This window comes from Scatophagus argus, chromosome 15, assembly GCF_020382885.2.
Source record: "Scatophagus argus isolate fScaArg1 chromosome 15, fScaArg1.pri, whole genome shotgun sequence".
NCBI lineage: Eukaryota > Metazoa > Chordata > Actinopteri > Scatophagidae > Scatophagus > Scatophagus argus.
Window position 1 is genome coordinate 4,349,639 of NC_058507.1, and position 15,239 is coordinate 4,364,877.

General features: G+C 45.1%; 1 protein-coding gene across 4 annotated transcripts in view; it reads right to left on the minus strand.

Moving 5' to 3' along the window:
- Window positions 1-15,239, minus strand: part of slc8a3 (solute carrier family 8 member 3) — a 102,641-nt gene that overhangs the window by 79,051 nt on the left and 8,351 nt on the right. For 3 of the 4 annotated variants that reach the window (XR_006845422.1, XM_046413028.1, XM_046413027.1), the window contains exon 2: window positions 13,330-15,197. Coding sequence is in view for 3 of the 4 variants with exons in the window: in XM_046413028.1 (XP_046268984.1) it covers window positions 13,330-15,110 (1,781 nt within the window). In the remaining variant the exon portion in view is untranslated. Of the gene's footprint in view, window positions 1-13,329; window positions 15,198-15,239 lie in introns of those variants that run through there. The other variant, XM_046413030.1, reaches the window with a different exon arrangement.

Below are 15,239 nucleotides of genomic sequence, written 5' to 3' on the forward strand. Positions count from 1 at the left end.
GGATTTTACTTTACCAAAAAATTTGAACCAAATGTAATAACATAAAACAACCGCCGGAGAAGTTGGTGGATTTGCACATGAATCTCTGTCAAATAACAAGACATCGAGACTGATTTCAATTAGAAACAGGTTCATAAACTCTTCCTTCCGTGGCAGATTTATTCACTTGTTTTAAGAGAGAATTCTGAGGCTTAAGTCTGGAGAGGAACGCAGTGATAAAACACTATTTTGTGCAGTAGGCAAACATAAATTTAAGATGGAAGTTCAGTTGAATGCAGACCGCAAAACATTTCACCTCAGCTCGTTTAACACCAGCTGCAGGGGAAGCGAAGAATTCTGAGGTCTTGGCTTCTTCTGATGTTATATTACTGAAAATAAAAAGTTAAAAAAACTCCATGGCAAACAACAACAAAGACACCTGAAGTCAACAAGAAGCACAACAGATGGGGAACAAGCAGACAGCATAAACTGAAGATTCATTTGCTGAATGTGGACCTGACAACCGTGCATTCAAAAAAAAAAAAAATCCTTCAAACCCAAACGTCTAAAAATGGATGTGTAACACCTGGAGCAGGTGAAGCAGACACAATTTCTGAGGACTAAGACTACGCAAGTTAAGATTTTTAAAGATGCGCAAAACAAGAGAGGAACATAAATATAAATCACACAGGTGAGACTAGAAATCCAGAGGGAATTTCAAAAAGCATCTCACCCCGAAGGAGGAAAAAAAGGGACAAAACCGACTTCAAAGCTCAAAATGGACAGGACCAGAAATCTAACTGAATACAGTGAAGAAGGTTAAGGGGGCTACGATTAGAAAAGTCCTGGAGATGCTTGGTTTGGGGGCACATGAGCTCCGGGCCAACCTTTAACCTTAGCTTGTTTATGCCACCTTGCAGCCTCTGCTTATGTCTTCCTGTCAAGACGCCACAAACATCCTACACTCAACTTCTGCCACGATTTTGCATTGTGTTATCTGCCAAAATGCTCGGGGCTTGAAGTTATCAGACAGCATTTCCCCCTGTTGTGAGCGCAAATGGGAGGGATTGCTGCACTATTACCACATTCATTTTTCAACCTCTTAAGGGATGCGGCGCGCTCTGCATAAAGGACCCCTCCATTTGCAACCACTGCTTTGAGTTTGATGTAAATATGATCATCCAGGAGAGCGTGGAAAACCCTGAGAGTAACCCTTCCCCTGCCGCAGAGCATAAGTCGCTTATTAAGTCTGCCACTCGAGTGTCAACAGGGAGGATTAGGAGGAACACAAAAGACCCATTTCCTCTCCTGAGTGAACCCTTCTCTCCCACCAGCACGGATGAATCAGGGAGAAATAACACACACACCACACACACAAAGCCTCCATATGTGTTGAGCACACAGTCTGTCCCCGGGCCCCGGGGAGAGAGTTTAGCTGGCTTGTGCCTCGGGGATCAGACTTTCCTCCGGGAAGCAAAGTCGAGACAGACGGAGAGAAAAAAGTCAGGGATGGAGGAGGGACGCAAAATAAAAGATTCCCCTTGACTGATTACAAATCTTTCTGCTCTGAGGTTCCTCTGTGCCTGTGCAGCCTTCGTTCTCTTTCAGACACGCCATCACACAAGCTCATCAAAGCAGCAAACCCAACTAATCAGAAACTGGCTTCTAGGACGGGAGATGTTGCTCAGCAAATACAGCGAATCCAAGATAAGGGTATCTGAACCAGACATCCAATCTAAATATAGAAACCACACTGTGAATGAAAGTTTCTTTTTTTAAAACATCATCTCAGAATTCCTGCTGTCTCCTGCAAAGTGAAAGGCCCTGCCTGACTTAATTTAGCCGTGAAGCATAAACCAAGCGATTTTTTTTTAAAACAGCTGATACATGAATGTTGAGATCCATACCACAGAGCTGCTGCCCCAACAGGAAAATGACGAGAAAGATGGGAGGAAGAGGAGGAAAAGGATAGGGAAGGGTAGCGAGGAACTACTGGTGCATTCTGGCGCATTTTCTGCTGCAGCACCCTGGGAATAATATGGAGAAGCGAGTTCCCCCTAAAGGAGGTCCCATGAGCTGCCCGCAGAGCATGCAGGTCCGGCCTGACACACGGAGGAGAGGAGAGGGGAGGAGGGGAGGTGAAGAGGAGAGGAGAGGAGGGGAGGTGAATGAGAGAGGAGAGGAGGGGAGGGCAGAGGAGAGGAGAGGAGAGGAGAGGAGAGGAGAGGAGAGGAGAGGAGAGGAGGGGAGAGGAGAGGAGAGGAGAGGAGGGGAGGGGAGGGCAGAGGAGAGGAGAGGAGAGGAGAGGAGAGGAGAGGAGAGGAGGGGGGGAGTGGAGGGAAGAGGAGGGAAGAGTAGAGCAGAGGAGATGAGAGGAGGAGAGAGGAGGGGAGGGGAGGGCAGAGGAGAGGAGAGGAGACGAGGGGAGGTGAAGGAGAGAGGAGAGGAGAGAGGAGGTGAGGAGAGGAGAGGAGAGGAAAGGAGGGGAGGTGAAGGAGAGAGGAGAGGAGGGGAGAGGAGAGGAGAGGAGGGGAGGGGAGGAGAGAGGAGAGGAGAGGAGAGGAGAGGAGAGGAGGGGAGAGGAGAGGAGAGGAGAGGAGGGGAGGGGAGGGCAGAGGAGAGGAGAGGAGAGGAGAGGAGAGGAGAGGAGGGGGGGAGTGGAGGGAAGAGGAGGGAAGAGTAGAGCAGAGGAGATGAGAGGAGGAGAGAGGAGGGGAGGGGAGGGCAGAGGAGAGGAGAGGAGACGAGGGGAGGTGAAGGAGAGAGGAGAGGAGAGAGGAGGTGAGGAGAGGAGAGGAGAGGAAAGGAGGGGAGGTGAAGGAGAGAGGAGAGGAGGGGAGAGGAGAGGAGAGGAGGGGAGGGGAGGAGAGAAGAGGAGAGGAGAGAACAGGGGAGGAGAGGAGGGGAGAGGAGGAGAGAGGAGGGGAGGGACGGCAAGGGAGGGGAGGGAAGAGGAGGGAAGGGGAGCGGAGAGGAGCAGCCTTGGGACTGTGGAGAGCTTACAGAGTAAAACTGGAGTGAGATCACAGTGAGCATCAGTTCAGGGCGTTTCAAGAGAAAGAACATCCAGACTGCAGAGATGGAGGGCAGTGGAGAGAGGAGGCCACCACAAGCCTGACAATCAAAGATGGGAGATAGAAGAACAACACTTTGAATGGTACATAACCCCCACCACCACCACCACCACCACCTTCCCTTGTGGTTTACTGCTGAACAAAGCGAGAAGCCACTGACTCCTTTTCTTTGACTTCAACACCCTTCTTTGATCCACAAATCATACACTGAACAGGAAAAAATCCAGTGTCACTTCAGACGGCTTACTGCAACACGAGACGACCATATGGACGCACCAGTTCAGGACGGGACTGCACTTGTCTGAGGGTCAAAGGGCAAATACAGCTGAGACTCGTCCCGGGGTGGATGGATGTCCAAGTGACTGAGCGGAACACAACGTTTCAAACTTCGCTCCTTTTCTTTGTCCCTTTTAGTCTTACACGAGAATATTAAATTCAACAATCAGAAACAGTCAGTACTCGTGAGAACAGTTGAAAATGTTGGTGAAACGTTTCTCATAGGTCAATTAGTCAATTGACAGAAAATGAACGACAACTTTCATGCTCGATTCGTCATTTAAAAAGATGTTTTTCAAGCAAAAATGCCAACTGATGATTCCAGTTGATTTGTCATTGAGTATCTTTGGAGTTATTTGGTCTGCAAAATAGAAAAAATTCCATCACAAGTTCTCAAACCAGAAGGTGAAAAATCAAAATGTTTTGCTTTTTTGTTTGTGCATCACCAAAGATTTTCAGTTTATTATTATTATCACGTTCACGGAAAGCAGGAAATCACATTTCAGAAGGTGGAACCAGAAAAAAGTTTGGCACTGTGGTCTGCAAACTGACATTAACTAATCAATTTCTTATCATCACCGTAGACTCATTTTCTATATTCTATATTCATGTCTCCTTCAAATGTCTTCTTTCATCTGACCAATAGTCCAGAAACAAACATTAATCAATCACCTACATGCACAACCGTTTGTCAAAACTGAAAAACCGAAATCACGCTTGAGGAAAGTGTAAAAACATGAGAAGGTGACGCGGTGAGTGTGAACAAGCCACAGCAGTGAGCACTCAGCAAAAGGTTAAGTGAAAAGGGTCGATGTAGATTAATATTTTATGGAAAGGCTCACAGACTTACATTTCAAAATAAAAATAAATAAATAAAAAAGGAAAAAGATCCTCATTCGAATTCATTCAGCTTTACTGACTGTCATCTGCCTTCGGGGTTCCTCACTGAAGCAGTTTGTGTATTGGTCAGACGTCCAGTGCCGTGAGCCGAGTTCACACTAATCCTAATCACTGTTCCACATTTGTACATTTGCAAACACACCCTGCGCTCTCATATGCTTTTCTATTATTGTTTCAGGCACTGAAAAAATAAGCAGAGGTAAAGAGAGAAAACAAACAAAATAAATAAATAAATAAAAATCCCTCCGCCGTATGGACTGTGAGCAACCTTAGCTCCTCTCGCTGTGAGCTTCATCGATTTCTAGTCTTAATGCTGCTGCGCTGTGCGTGGAGGAAGGTGCTGTGGAGCCTGACTGACCTTTATCAAAGTATGCAGATGCAGGATGTGGATGCAGGGGCAGGAAGGGCACCTCCAGGCACCCCGGACTGTCACCCCGGCGGACGGGGAATGAAATGAGAACAGCGGCCTGCATTGAACGCACCACTCGTCACCTGTCTCTCTTTCAGGTTCAAACCAGCAAGCAAAGTGAATTGTGTTGGAGCTGAGGACGCGGGGCTCTGACGGACACTGAATGTTGGTTAGAGCTGAGCTGATCAGCTGATTGTATCATGGGTCAATTCACGTGAAAATAATCAACTACAGTATGTGGACAATAATGTCAGTAAGATAACTTTTAAGCAAAAATTCACTACATGCAGATTCCCAAATAAGCATATCTGCTGCTTTTTAGTCACATGTGGAAGTAATTTTTTAAAAAAACAATGAAACAGACTGAATGAAATAAACAAAAGTAAACCCTTAAATTTTAGACTTTGGAGCAAGACGTCACCTGACGTGTGTTTTTCACTTTTATCTGACATTTTACAGACCAAATGACAAATAAACATTTTAACCGATGATGAAAATTATTGTTAACTGCAGCCGTAGTCCTGATTATCTTCAAGCTGGACTTCGTTGTTATCGTGTTGCTGTAAAAATTATGATGATTATTTTCAGTACAGGTTGTTGTCTAATTAATTGACTAATCACAAAGTAGTGGAGTTTCCCTGAGCCCAAGGTAACTTCTTCAAGTTGTTTAATCAGACCAAAAGTCCCAGAAAACATTTATGCAAATTTGAAAAAAATAAGTTAAACTCAAAGTGGCAACAGTTGAGATATCCTGACTTTTAATCCCTCGTATGACCCCAAAATGCCCGACCCTACATTTCCCACAACACAAACTTCACAAACTTCAACACTTGTGTTGACGCACTTCCGCCGTCAAGCTTTAGATGCCACATATCCTACTTGTCGACATGAAAAGTTTCTCCCACCAGGCGGCTGCTATTTACAGCACATCTGACATGACTGAAGGCAGCATCACAGTATTTGAACTGTGTACTCACAAACTGGCTCACACTAATTAAAGAAAAGCCTCGAATGTTCCACGGTGTGTTCGGGTTGCAGGCTGCAGATGATCGGCCGTGAGCAGGGCCCTTCGCGGTGTGGGTGTTACACCACCGAGTACAACGTGTTTTAGGAAGTTTTTCTGAGTGTTTTGCAGAAGAGCCCTCAGTGTCTGTAAAATACAGAGACACAGAAGCTTTCCAGCAAGATTTGGATCAGAATCAATTGGCAGGATGGCAAGAAGCTAAGAAAAAAGGCCAGCAGTTTAAAAAATAAACCATATTATCCTGTGCTGCTTCATGCAGTCTAAAGGGTCACAGAGATAAATCTGGTTTGAGTTTGCCGGGTTTTAAGATATTTACTCCTCAGATTTCTGCCCCCCACCCAAGTAAATTAAAACAGGACTCGGAGGCATCTTATGAGGCTGTAAAACATGCTAATGTGCTAACATTAGCATGACAGAATTGACAAATTCAGATGTTGAACAGGCAATGTTTGTCATGTTAACCGACAAATTAACAGTCTCGCCTGATGGTGGCGCTACAAGAAAAATCAAATCATCAAATTTATTTTAATTCATCCTGAAGTAAACATACACCTGAGACAAACTTCCTAACAGTCCAGCTGACATGTTTGCCATGAGTGTGAACCCCGTGGTGGCAGTGAAGGAAACTTCAGGGGATCAACCAAAGTCGGTAGGTTTCATCCTCTGGGAGCCTGAGAAAATATCATGTTTCAGTCTGAATCAAAGAGGTGAAGAAAACGTCAATTTGTCCCTGTTGCTCTGGATAATCCACAGTATCTGTGCACAGTTTTCAGCCGAGCAGTCCCCATGGAGACCGTCTACATGGCTTGACAATATTAGGGGTAAGTGACAAAAATGTGCATTTTTGTAAAATATTCCTTTTAACTGTCTTACAGTCCAACCCAAATGCTTTGATCTGACCCGCCACACGCTCCCTCCACGCTCAGCCTTACATCCCTCCTCCTCCAGATTGCCTTAAGACAAAAAAATAAAAATATATTGTTTAATTATTTTTATTTTAAATGCATTTAATGCTGGCAAAACCTCTCTAAAAGGCAACTTTTGAAATTTCTAGATGATCATTTTGCCAACCAAGCATTTAAAATAACTCACAAACAAACTTATTTAAAGTATGCACCATCAATCCCCTCGGAGAAGCACAGTCACAGTGTCCCCCCCCCCCCCCCGAGTAAAACTGAACTAAATAAAAAACCAACAACGCAGTGTTTATTTGTTAAAACACTGCAGCTAAACGCTTTGACAGTCAAGTGGGTCAAACTGATGCACTTACCTCCATCCTAACTCTATTAGGCTGGAGAGGCTGTCAAAAGTTTGGGGGAGCCTGAATATATGATCCCCAGTCAGATTTACACACAAACACTCAGGGGGAGGCTCGGAGCTGGCGACACGCCCTGCACTGAATTGTGTTATAAATAAGCTTTAACTTAATTGCATTCCCTGAACTGGGAGGAACAAATGCAGGGCCAGCATATTTATTGCCACTCAACCTGTGTGTGTGTGTGTGTGTGTGTGTGTGTGTGTGTTAGTGTGTGTGCTTCTGTACAGTATTTGTAAGCAAGATCCAAAGTGCAAAAGCCACAATAAGTTTGCTGAGATAAGAAATGTTCTCATGAATCTTCCTGCATCGTATGTCTGCGGACGTGTCAGAACCCGTGTCTGGTTTTTGGGAGTGTGTGTTAACAAACTGATCTCAGATGATAGCAGAGGAAAAAGTGTGAGTGGTACAGAAAACAACTACAAGTCTTTTTATGGCCTCTCATTGCCACTCATTTCACATTTCACTTGTTTTGAGCCCTAATGGAAGTATGGACGGCAATGTGGGTCAACCTCTCTGGTCCTGACTGAAATATCGTAACAGCTATTTGATGGCTTTGGCACAGAAATTCTGGTCTTCACAGGATGAATCCTGCTGACTTTGGTGATCCAGTGGCTTTTCGTCTAGCGCCACCAGCAGGCCAAAGGTGTCATTTGTCCTGTGAAATATCTGCAGGGATTTGTATCTATTGTCACTATGAACTTTGGTTTGCGATGCTCCCTTCAGCCTCAGCTGTGCTCTGTGGTAAGTGCTAATATCAGCATGTTAGCAGTGTCACTGTGAGCGTGTTAGCATGCTGATGTTAGCATTTATCTCAGCGCCTCAGTACAGCCTCGCAGAGCCAGCAGCATGGCTGTGGACTCTTAGTCTTGTTACTTATTCATGTCATATTCCGCTTTGTCTTGTCTTGTCTTCCTGTCCTCTTCCCAGCCACAGAAACCTGAGATGCATTTGACAAAGACACACCAGTGGGCACTGATTTGTGGTTCAAGAGACATCTAAGTTAAAACTGAGCAGAATTTGGTTAAAACTGCTGGAACTCTTGCTTTAGCAGCCTTTGAATGGCTATATTTAGAACCTGCTTAAAAACAGAAAAGTGTTATTTACATGCTTCTTAAACAATGGTTATGTGTAATCTAGAGGACTACAAAACATTCACTCTTAAACCAAACCAAAAACCTAGATGTCTCCAAGGCATCAAATCCATACTTTCTGGGTCAACAGCTTAAATATGACAGAACCAAAAACTGTCCTGGTTCACTTTTAACTGCAATGAAGCAAACACAAAAATACTACAAAACAAACTTCACCACATTACCAAAGAAAACAAAGTGTGTTTGCACCCAGGGGCAGCGAAATAAAATCCAAAGACACATTCCAATTACTGAGAGAACCGAAACTGTGAGGCTCGCTTGAATAAAACAACAGAAGTGCAGCACCGAATATGATGAGCTGAGCTTGAGCTGATCCTGGTTGTGCGTGAGGGCAGGACGTTCGGTGGTAAAGTAAACCTCATGGGTCTATTCATGAGGTGGGGGGGCTGCGTGGTCAGCAGGACGAGGATCAGCGTGGACATGTGTTCTGTCAGTCACGACGACACCCAGAGGGGAGCACAGCTGAACGTTCAACAGATATTAAAGAGAAGGTATAAGTGAGGTGCTGCATGAGGAGTCGTGGGGGATCTGTGGATTTTATCATCAGCATAATGCTATTCGTAAAAATATACGGCGGGTCTACAAGCATGAGAGTCGTGCTCATACGGGCGTGACCACGGTGGCGGCGACTCTAGCTGAGTCTTTAGGTGAGTCCGCTGCACACCACTCATTTGTTTATGAATCCATCAGCGCCTGCTTAAACATCCGACTCCCCAGGGATGAAGCTTGTTCACCTCAGCTGTGTTGTCTTCACTGAGAGTCAAAGGAAACAGAAACCGACGACTTTCAGTCATCTTTAAATTTCTCAGAGGGAAACTCAAAATATGCCCGTGGTTCCCAACGTGGGGGTTGGAAGTCCCCCGAAAGAGTCTCGAGATGAATCTGAGAATCACAAAGGTTTTTAAGAAACTTTCAGGGCTGCAGCAAAAGATTCTTTTACTAATTAATCTGCTGATTATTGTCTCAAACAATTAATCAGTTTAATCAATAACAATTAATAGGAGCCTTTTTTTACTCTTTTTTCACATGAAACAATCAACAAATTGAGCAATAAAATCAAATGAAGGCTGCAGCCCGAGGCTCCTGTGGCGAGTGTCAACGACGATCTTTAACATGAGAGTCGCTTCATAGCTTCGGCCAGCGTTCAGCGCATTTTGAGGATTGCGGTGCCGAGATGAGGTTCATATCCGTTGGCGAGGAGCAGAAGCACCGCCGCCAAGAAAGATTAAACTTCATCCTTCCTGCTGAGAACTATTGTCTTGCTAAGAATTGGAGTGATGTATTCCACAGCTCCAGATTAGGAGGGCTGTAATAAATTTCCACTCTGGTTGATAACAATAGGCCCAAAGTGTGTCAAAAGAGACTGAGAGTCAGTGCCTCGTAAAACAGGGGGCGACAGAAAGGAAGAGCACAAGGACTGCAGCATTATGAGGTCTAATTTTCCTAAAGGACATCAAAAAAGCCCTTGGCCCTTTCCACAGTGAGCGCACTCTACTCTCATTTAGCTGTTGAAATTAACTCGTTTTAGCCACGTGCCAAAGAGGGGATCCTTCAGTTATTTCAACATCTATGCAAAATGGAAATAAACATAACATTTCAATTGTCAGTTTCAGAGTTGGAATATGAATATGAAGGAAATGGAGGCAAATAAATTCTGGATTTTTGCTTGTCGTGAGCGTGAAAACGACCCCGAGGAGAGCTTTCAAGGCAGCCGAAGAAACATCATTGTAATTATGCCTTTAGTGAATATTCTACACATTCATCCCCTTTGTTTTGTGTATGGAAATGTTCTCATGAATCTTCTAGTGTGCTTCTGGATGAAGCTGTCACTTCCACTGCTCCTCTTTGTCTTTTTTATGGATGCACATGAAATCTAATTCATTACCATCCGAGTGTAATTATGGAAATTTCTGGAGATTTGTTGGGACTTCTGTAACAGCAGTCTGCCATTTCTGCAAAAGATCCAGAAGTCTCTGAAGGGGGAGGGACAGATTTTCATATTAATACTCGAGAGTGTTCATGCATATGAACAATTTTCGTTGTTTAACTGCTCAGCTGAATAATGTCCTATATGTTTTGAGAAATCATATAACACATTTCATTGCTGCAGAAGCAAGTACATTAATCAATGCTGACTGTGTTACTTCACAGTATGTCTCAGGCTGTCCCCTTGTAGTAAAAGTCTTATTTATTTTGTGCACTATATAGACTAAATTATTGGGACATGCCTCCTTATTACTGAATTCAGGTGTGGTGTGGGGCTGTTTCTCAGGGTTTGGGCTCGGCCCCTGACGTCCAGTGAAGGGAAACCTTAATGCTTCAGCATACCAAGACATTTTGGACAATGCTATGCTTCCAACTTTGTGGCAACAGTTTGTTGAAGGCCCTTTTCTATTCCAGCATGACTGTGCCCCAGTGCACAAAGCAAAGCTCCATAAAGACATGGTTGGATGAGTTTGGTGTGGAAGAACTTGACTGGCCCACACAGAGCCCTGACCTCAACCCCATCCAACACCTTTGGGATGAACTGGAACGGAGATTGTGAGCCAGGCCTTTTGGTCCAACATCAGTGTCAAAGTGGGGGGGGGGGGGGGGGGGGGGGGGCTGGGGGGGGGCAATCCCATATTAATGTCTGTGTATTCAGAAAGGGATGTCACTTTCTGAATACAGTCCCTGTTGTAATGGTCAGGTGTCCCAATACTTTTGTCATTATATATTAGTGTGTCAGCGTGGACTTGTACACCATCGATATCACATCTCAACAAGAATATTTCTTAGACATTTTTTCCACAGATGGGGATTATGACATTTATTTGTGATCAAGTTGTTCTTCTTTGTCATCCCACAGCCTCTTCTTTCACCGAATGACAGAGTTTCCATTTACAGCTGAATTAAAAGCAACAGGAAAATTTTGGTTCTTGCTAAAAGGATCAAAGGTCAGATATTATGACCTCTGGCTTGGCCCTTAACCTCAGTCTTTCAACAGTTGGTCCACTTGAAGTGCAGCCTGTAACTCATTCTGTGATGTTTTTGTGTTTTACCTTTTGACGCAAATAACTTTGTTACAGAATGACCTTCTTAAGCGAAATTGAAGCGTGCAACACAAAAAAAAGCATAAAATTAAAGTACAAGTAAAGTAAGTAAAGTACAAGTGCCTTAATATTACATACATAAATAGTACTTGAGTTAACGTGCCTTGTTGCTGTGCACCAATGCAGACATAGACTCAGTTGTACTTGAGTTTCGGTGGTATTTATATGCACATGTTAAAGTGAAACAGATGACAGGTTAGTGAAAATGAATGTGCGTGGAGAAACAAAAAGAGAGTCGTTTAAAACAATATTCATACTGTCAAAAGCATACGACTGCTAAGACATTCGTGTGCAATTGATTCAATGTCAATATTTTTCAGTTCCTCAGATGTATGATGAGGGAAAGGGGGGGCACAGGGTGGGGGGACTGGATTCATTTAACACAGATCAGTGCTGTTCTGTGAAATGTTTTAAAGAGATAATTATTTGGCCGTTAAGCCTGATTCTTCTATCAGATCCACACTGGTGTTTATCAATTCACAGCGTGTAAAGTTGTGCACTCTCACAAAGGAGTGGTGCTGCACTGTAAGAACATCTAACTCACAGCACAATGCGCAACACAATGGACGGATCGATAGACCAGCATTACCTCACAATGCCAACAACATCACAGCAGTCTCATAATGATAGTCCTTCTCCACATTTCTCCTCTCGACTCCCCCGGCAGCCTTCAGGCCCGGCACATAAAGCCTCTCTCACATAAATCAAGTAAAACCCTGAGAGCTCAGCAGGCCCCAAGAGCATGCTGATCACCCAGACACTCATTCCCCCCCGCTACCGGTCTCCTGGGCCGCCTCAGCCCCCAGGAACCCACACCCTGGAGTACAGACCCCGCCAGTGAGCCACAGCACGCTGAGAGGGTCGTGATTGGTGGGGGAAGAGGATGTCACAGAGGCATGTCACTTTGATTCAGTGCCTGCAGACCAATGTGCAAGATGCAAGCGAACGCAAGCTGTGAAATAAACAAATCAATATTTGTCAAGAGATGCAGTTCTGTGCATGTGCCAGTATCCCTGAGCACTGCCTGACATGCATGGGACAAAAGGCTGTAGCATCATACAATACACGTCCACAACACTATCTGCACTCCAGCACGGCGTGCTGCTATTATTGCAGCACGGCCAAATATGCCCACTCAGTTGTAAACCTATGTGTTTTGTAGTACAGTAATGTACACAGATGGTACAGCTGACAAGGCTGCATAACATTCACAATTTACATAAAACATCATTATTACTCATAGATGCTTGCCACCAAATTGCAGTCTTTTTCAACACGGCTTCGTCCTGTCACTCATCATGCCTACTCAGACTTTCATCTACTGATTTATTACACGAGCCTGAGCTTGGCCTCTGACATTTGTTGTTGTAATTTCCTCTCTTTGTTATTCTGCTCCTCTTCTTTCATATTGCTTTCTTTCAACTGGAGCAAACATGACACAGAAACAATAAAAAAAGGAACAGAAATCCAGAGTTCGACAAAACAAAAGCAGCACGGATTAGAGAAGCAAGGAGGGGTTACTTAAGGACTTCCTGTTTCCACAGTTGTGTGACGAATCCCAAAGTTGAATCCCTATTGCATGCGACACACAGGATTGTGCTCTGATGAGAGCAAAATCTCTTGACAGGAAAACAAGGGGATACACAGTGCACGCACAGATGAGAGGGTACGCTGCATAACCACGTGAAGAAGAAAGCATTTAAAATTCACTGATCAGTGCAAACAGCACATAAATAGGTTACCAAAGTATGTTTTAAATTAAACGATGTCAACAGGCGAAGGAGACAAAACGTATCAAAAGCAAACGCGATGAATGCGATGTGTATCTGGCAGACTGCTGAATAGCTTTGAAGCTAGCTATCATATCATATATTCTCTAGCTATTGTTTCTTGACAGTTTATCACCATCAAACTGCAATTCAGAAAACAACACACACAAATTCATAGGGTGAAAAAACAAGCACCAAAAACTAAGTAATTTATGACTGCTCTATGCACTTCATTTTCAATGAGCTGGTTGATTAAAAAACAGGCAACAGACAATAACAAATCGCCAACAACACATTATTAAAAAGCAACCATGAAAAAAAAGAATTGCCGTCTTACCAGGTCTCATCATTTTTGAACTCGAGCTCTCCGTAAGTGTCTTCAAAGTCCTCCCCTCCTCCTTTGGCGAGTCCCTCCACCGTGCGATAAGGCACAATGACCGTCCCCCTTGCTCCGGAAGTCCTTAGCACTTTCACTTCCATAATACCGATGCTCTCACTGACGTGTGCCGAGTTGCTCTCAAAGGTGAAGATGCCCGAATGATCGTCATCAAGAATAGTCACAGTGGCCACAGTGGGGAAGCCCAGCATGGCCTTTGGGTACGGGAGACTGTTGGCGGACAGCACCTCGTCCTCAGTCTCTAGGACACGCAGATTACTGAGGCGCACAAAAAAGTGCTCGTCCTCTTCAAAGATGTCGTCATCGATGATGCCAATGTTTATCTCCTTGAACATCTCGCCTGGTTTGAACACTACCGTGCCCTCAGTGAACTCGTAGTCAGCCCCAGCGTTAGCCGAGCCGTCCTCTGTCTTGTAATCCACGTAGATCGTCTTGTTGATGTCGCCACCCTTTCTGGTGATGGTCAGAGTGGCAGCACCACAGTTCTCGAGGCACTGGTAAACCGCCGGCTCAAACGCAATTCGAGACACGTACTCCTCTGGCTCCTCCACATGCACCTCCTGCACGCTGGTGCTCTTCTTCGCCTGCTCTGCGACATGTTTCTTCAGGATATTTCCCGCGCCTGTCATCATGCGTGTAGCTTGGATGCGGTAGAAGGCACGGCTCTTTTGCTGGTGGGAGAGAGCATAGTAGTTGGCCATCTCAACCAGCTGGTCCATCTCTTTCTCTGGGTGCTTCTGCTTCAGATCTTTCAAGATGCGGATCATGTCACGCCGGGACTCATCCACCTCTTTGCTTTCGATCAAACCGATAAGATTGCTTGCCGCACCTCCATCCATGAAGTGAGAGTTGACCATCTTGCCATCCATCTCAATCCCCTTGGAGCGTTCGGTCTCCGTCTCAATGATGACACCCCTGTGCTTGTCGGTGCGGTACTTCTTGTGCATGAATTTGTAGAAGAGCAGTCGTCTGTCCGCTACCCAGGCAAGGAGTACGCATATGGGGAAGAAGGCTAATGTGAGTAGTCCCTCCCAGACCTGGACTATGTTGGGAGAAAACACAGCCAGAATCATGTAGAGCCAGATGTAAGCGAAGATGCTCCAGCCTGCAGTGACAAAGAACACTCGGAGGTGTTTGACCTTGCGTACCTCTCCTTGGGGAATGACAGACACACACAGCCCAATGATAACAAACATATTGAAGGCTGCGCTGCCGACAATTGTGGAAGGCCCAAGCTCACCAGATTTGAAATCATGTCCACAAACCTCAATTACAGAGAGCATAATCTCAGGGGCAGATGAGCCTAAGGCCATGAGAGTGAGGTTTGAGACTGTTTCATTCCACACCCGAATCGTGGTGGTGGTTGTTTCTCCATTGGGCCTTTTGATGACAATTTCCCTCTCCTGAGAGGTGATGACCTCGATGGCTGCCATGAAGCGGTCAGCAATGATGGACACTCCAAGAAACATGTAGATCATTGCCACAAAATACACAATGACCCGTGCAATCTTGTCTCCCATGGAGGGATCCTCGGGATACCAGATGGGCAGGATGATCCCTTCATTACACTTGGAGTTTCCAGTGCAGGTGGCATTGCTGGGGCTGAGCAGAGGGCTCGGAGTGGTCCGGGCCTCTGTACAAAGGAAGGCAACAGCCACAGAAACCAGCCCCAACCAGAGGCAGGCTGACGACCCTGGCTTTACAGGCCTTGAACCCTCCATGCACCCTCCTTCGTCTCAAGGGTCCTTACCACACTGACAGTCCCTCTGGGATCCAGCACTAGGCTGTGCTTTTTCTCCACCCACCACCTAAACACAAAACACAGCAACAACAGAGATTATATGGCTGTT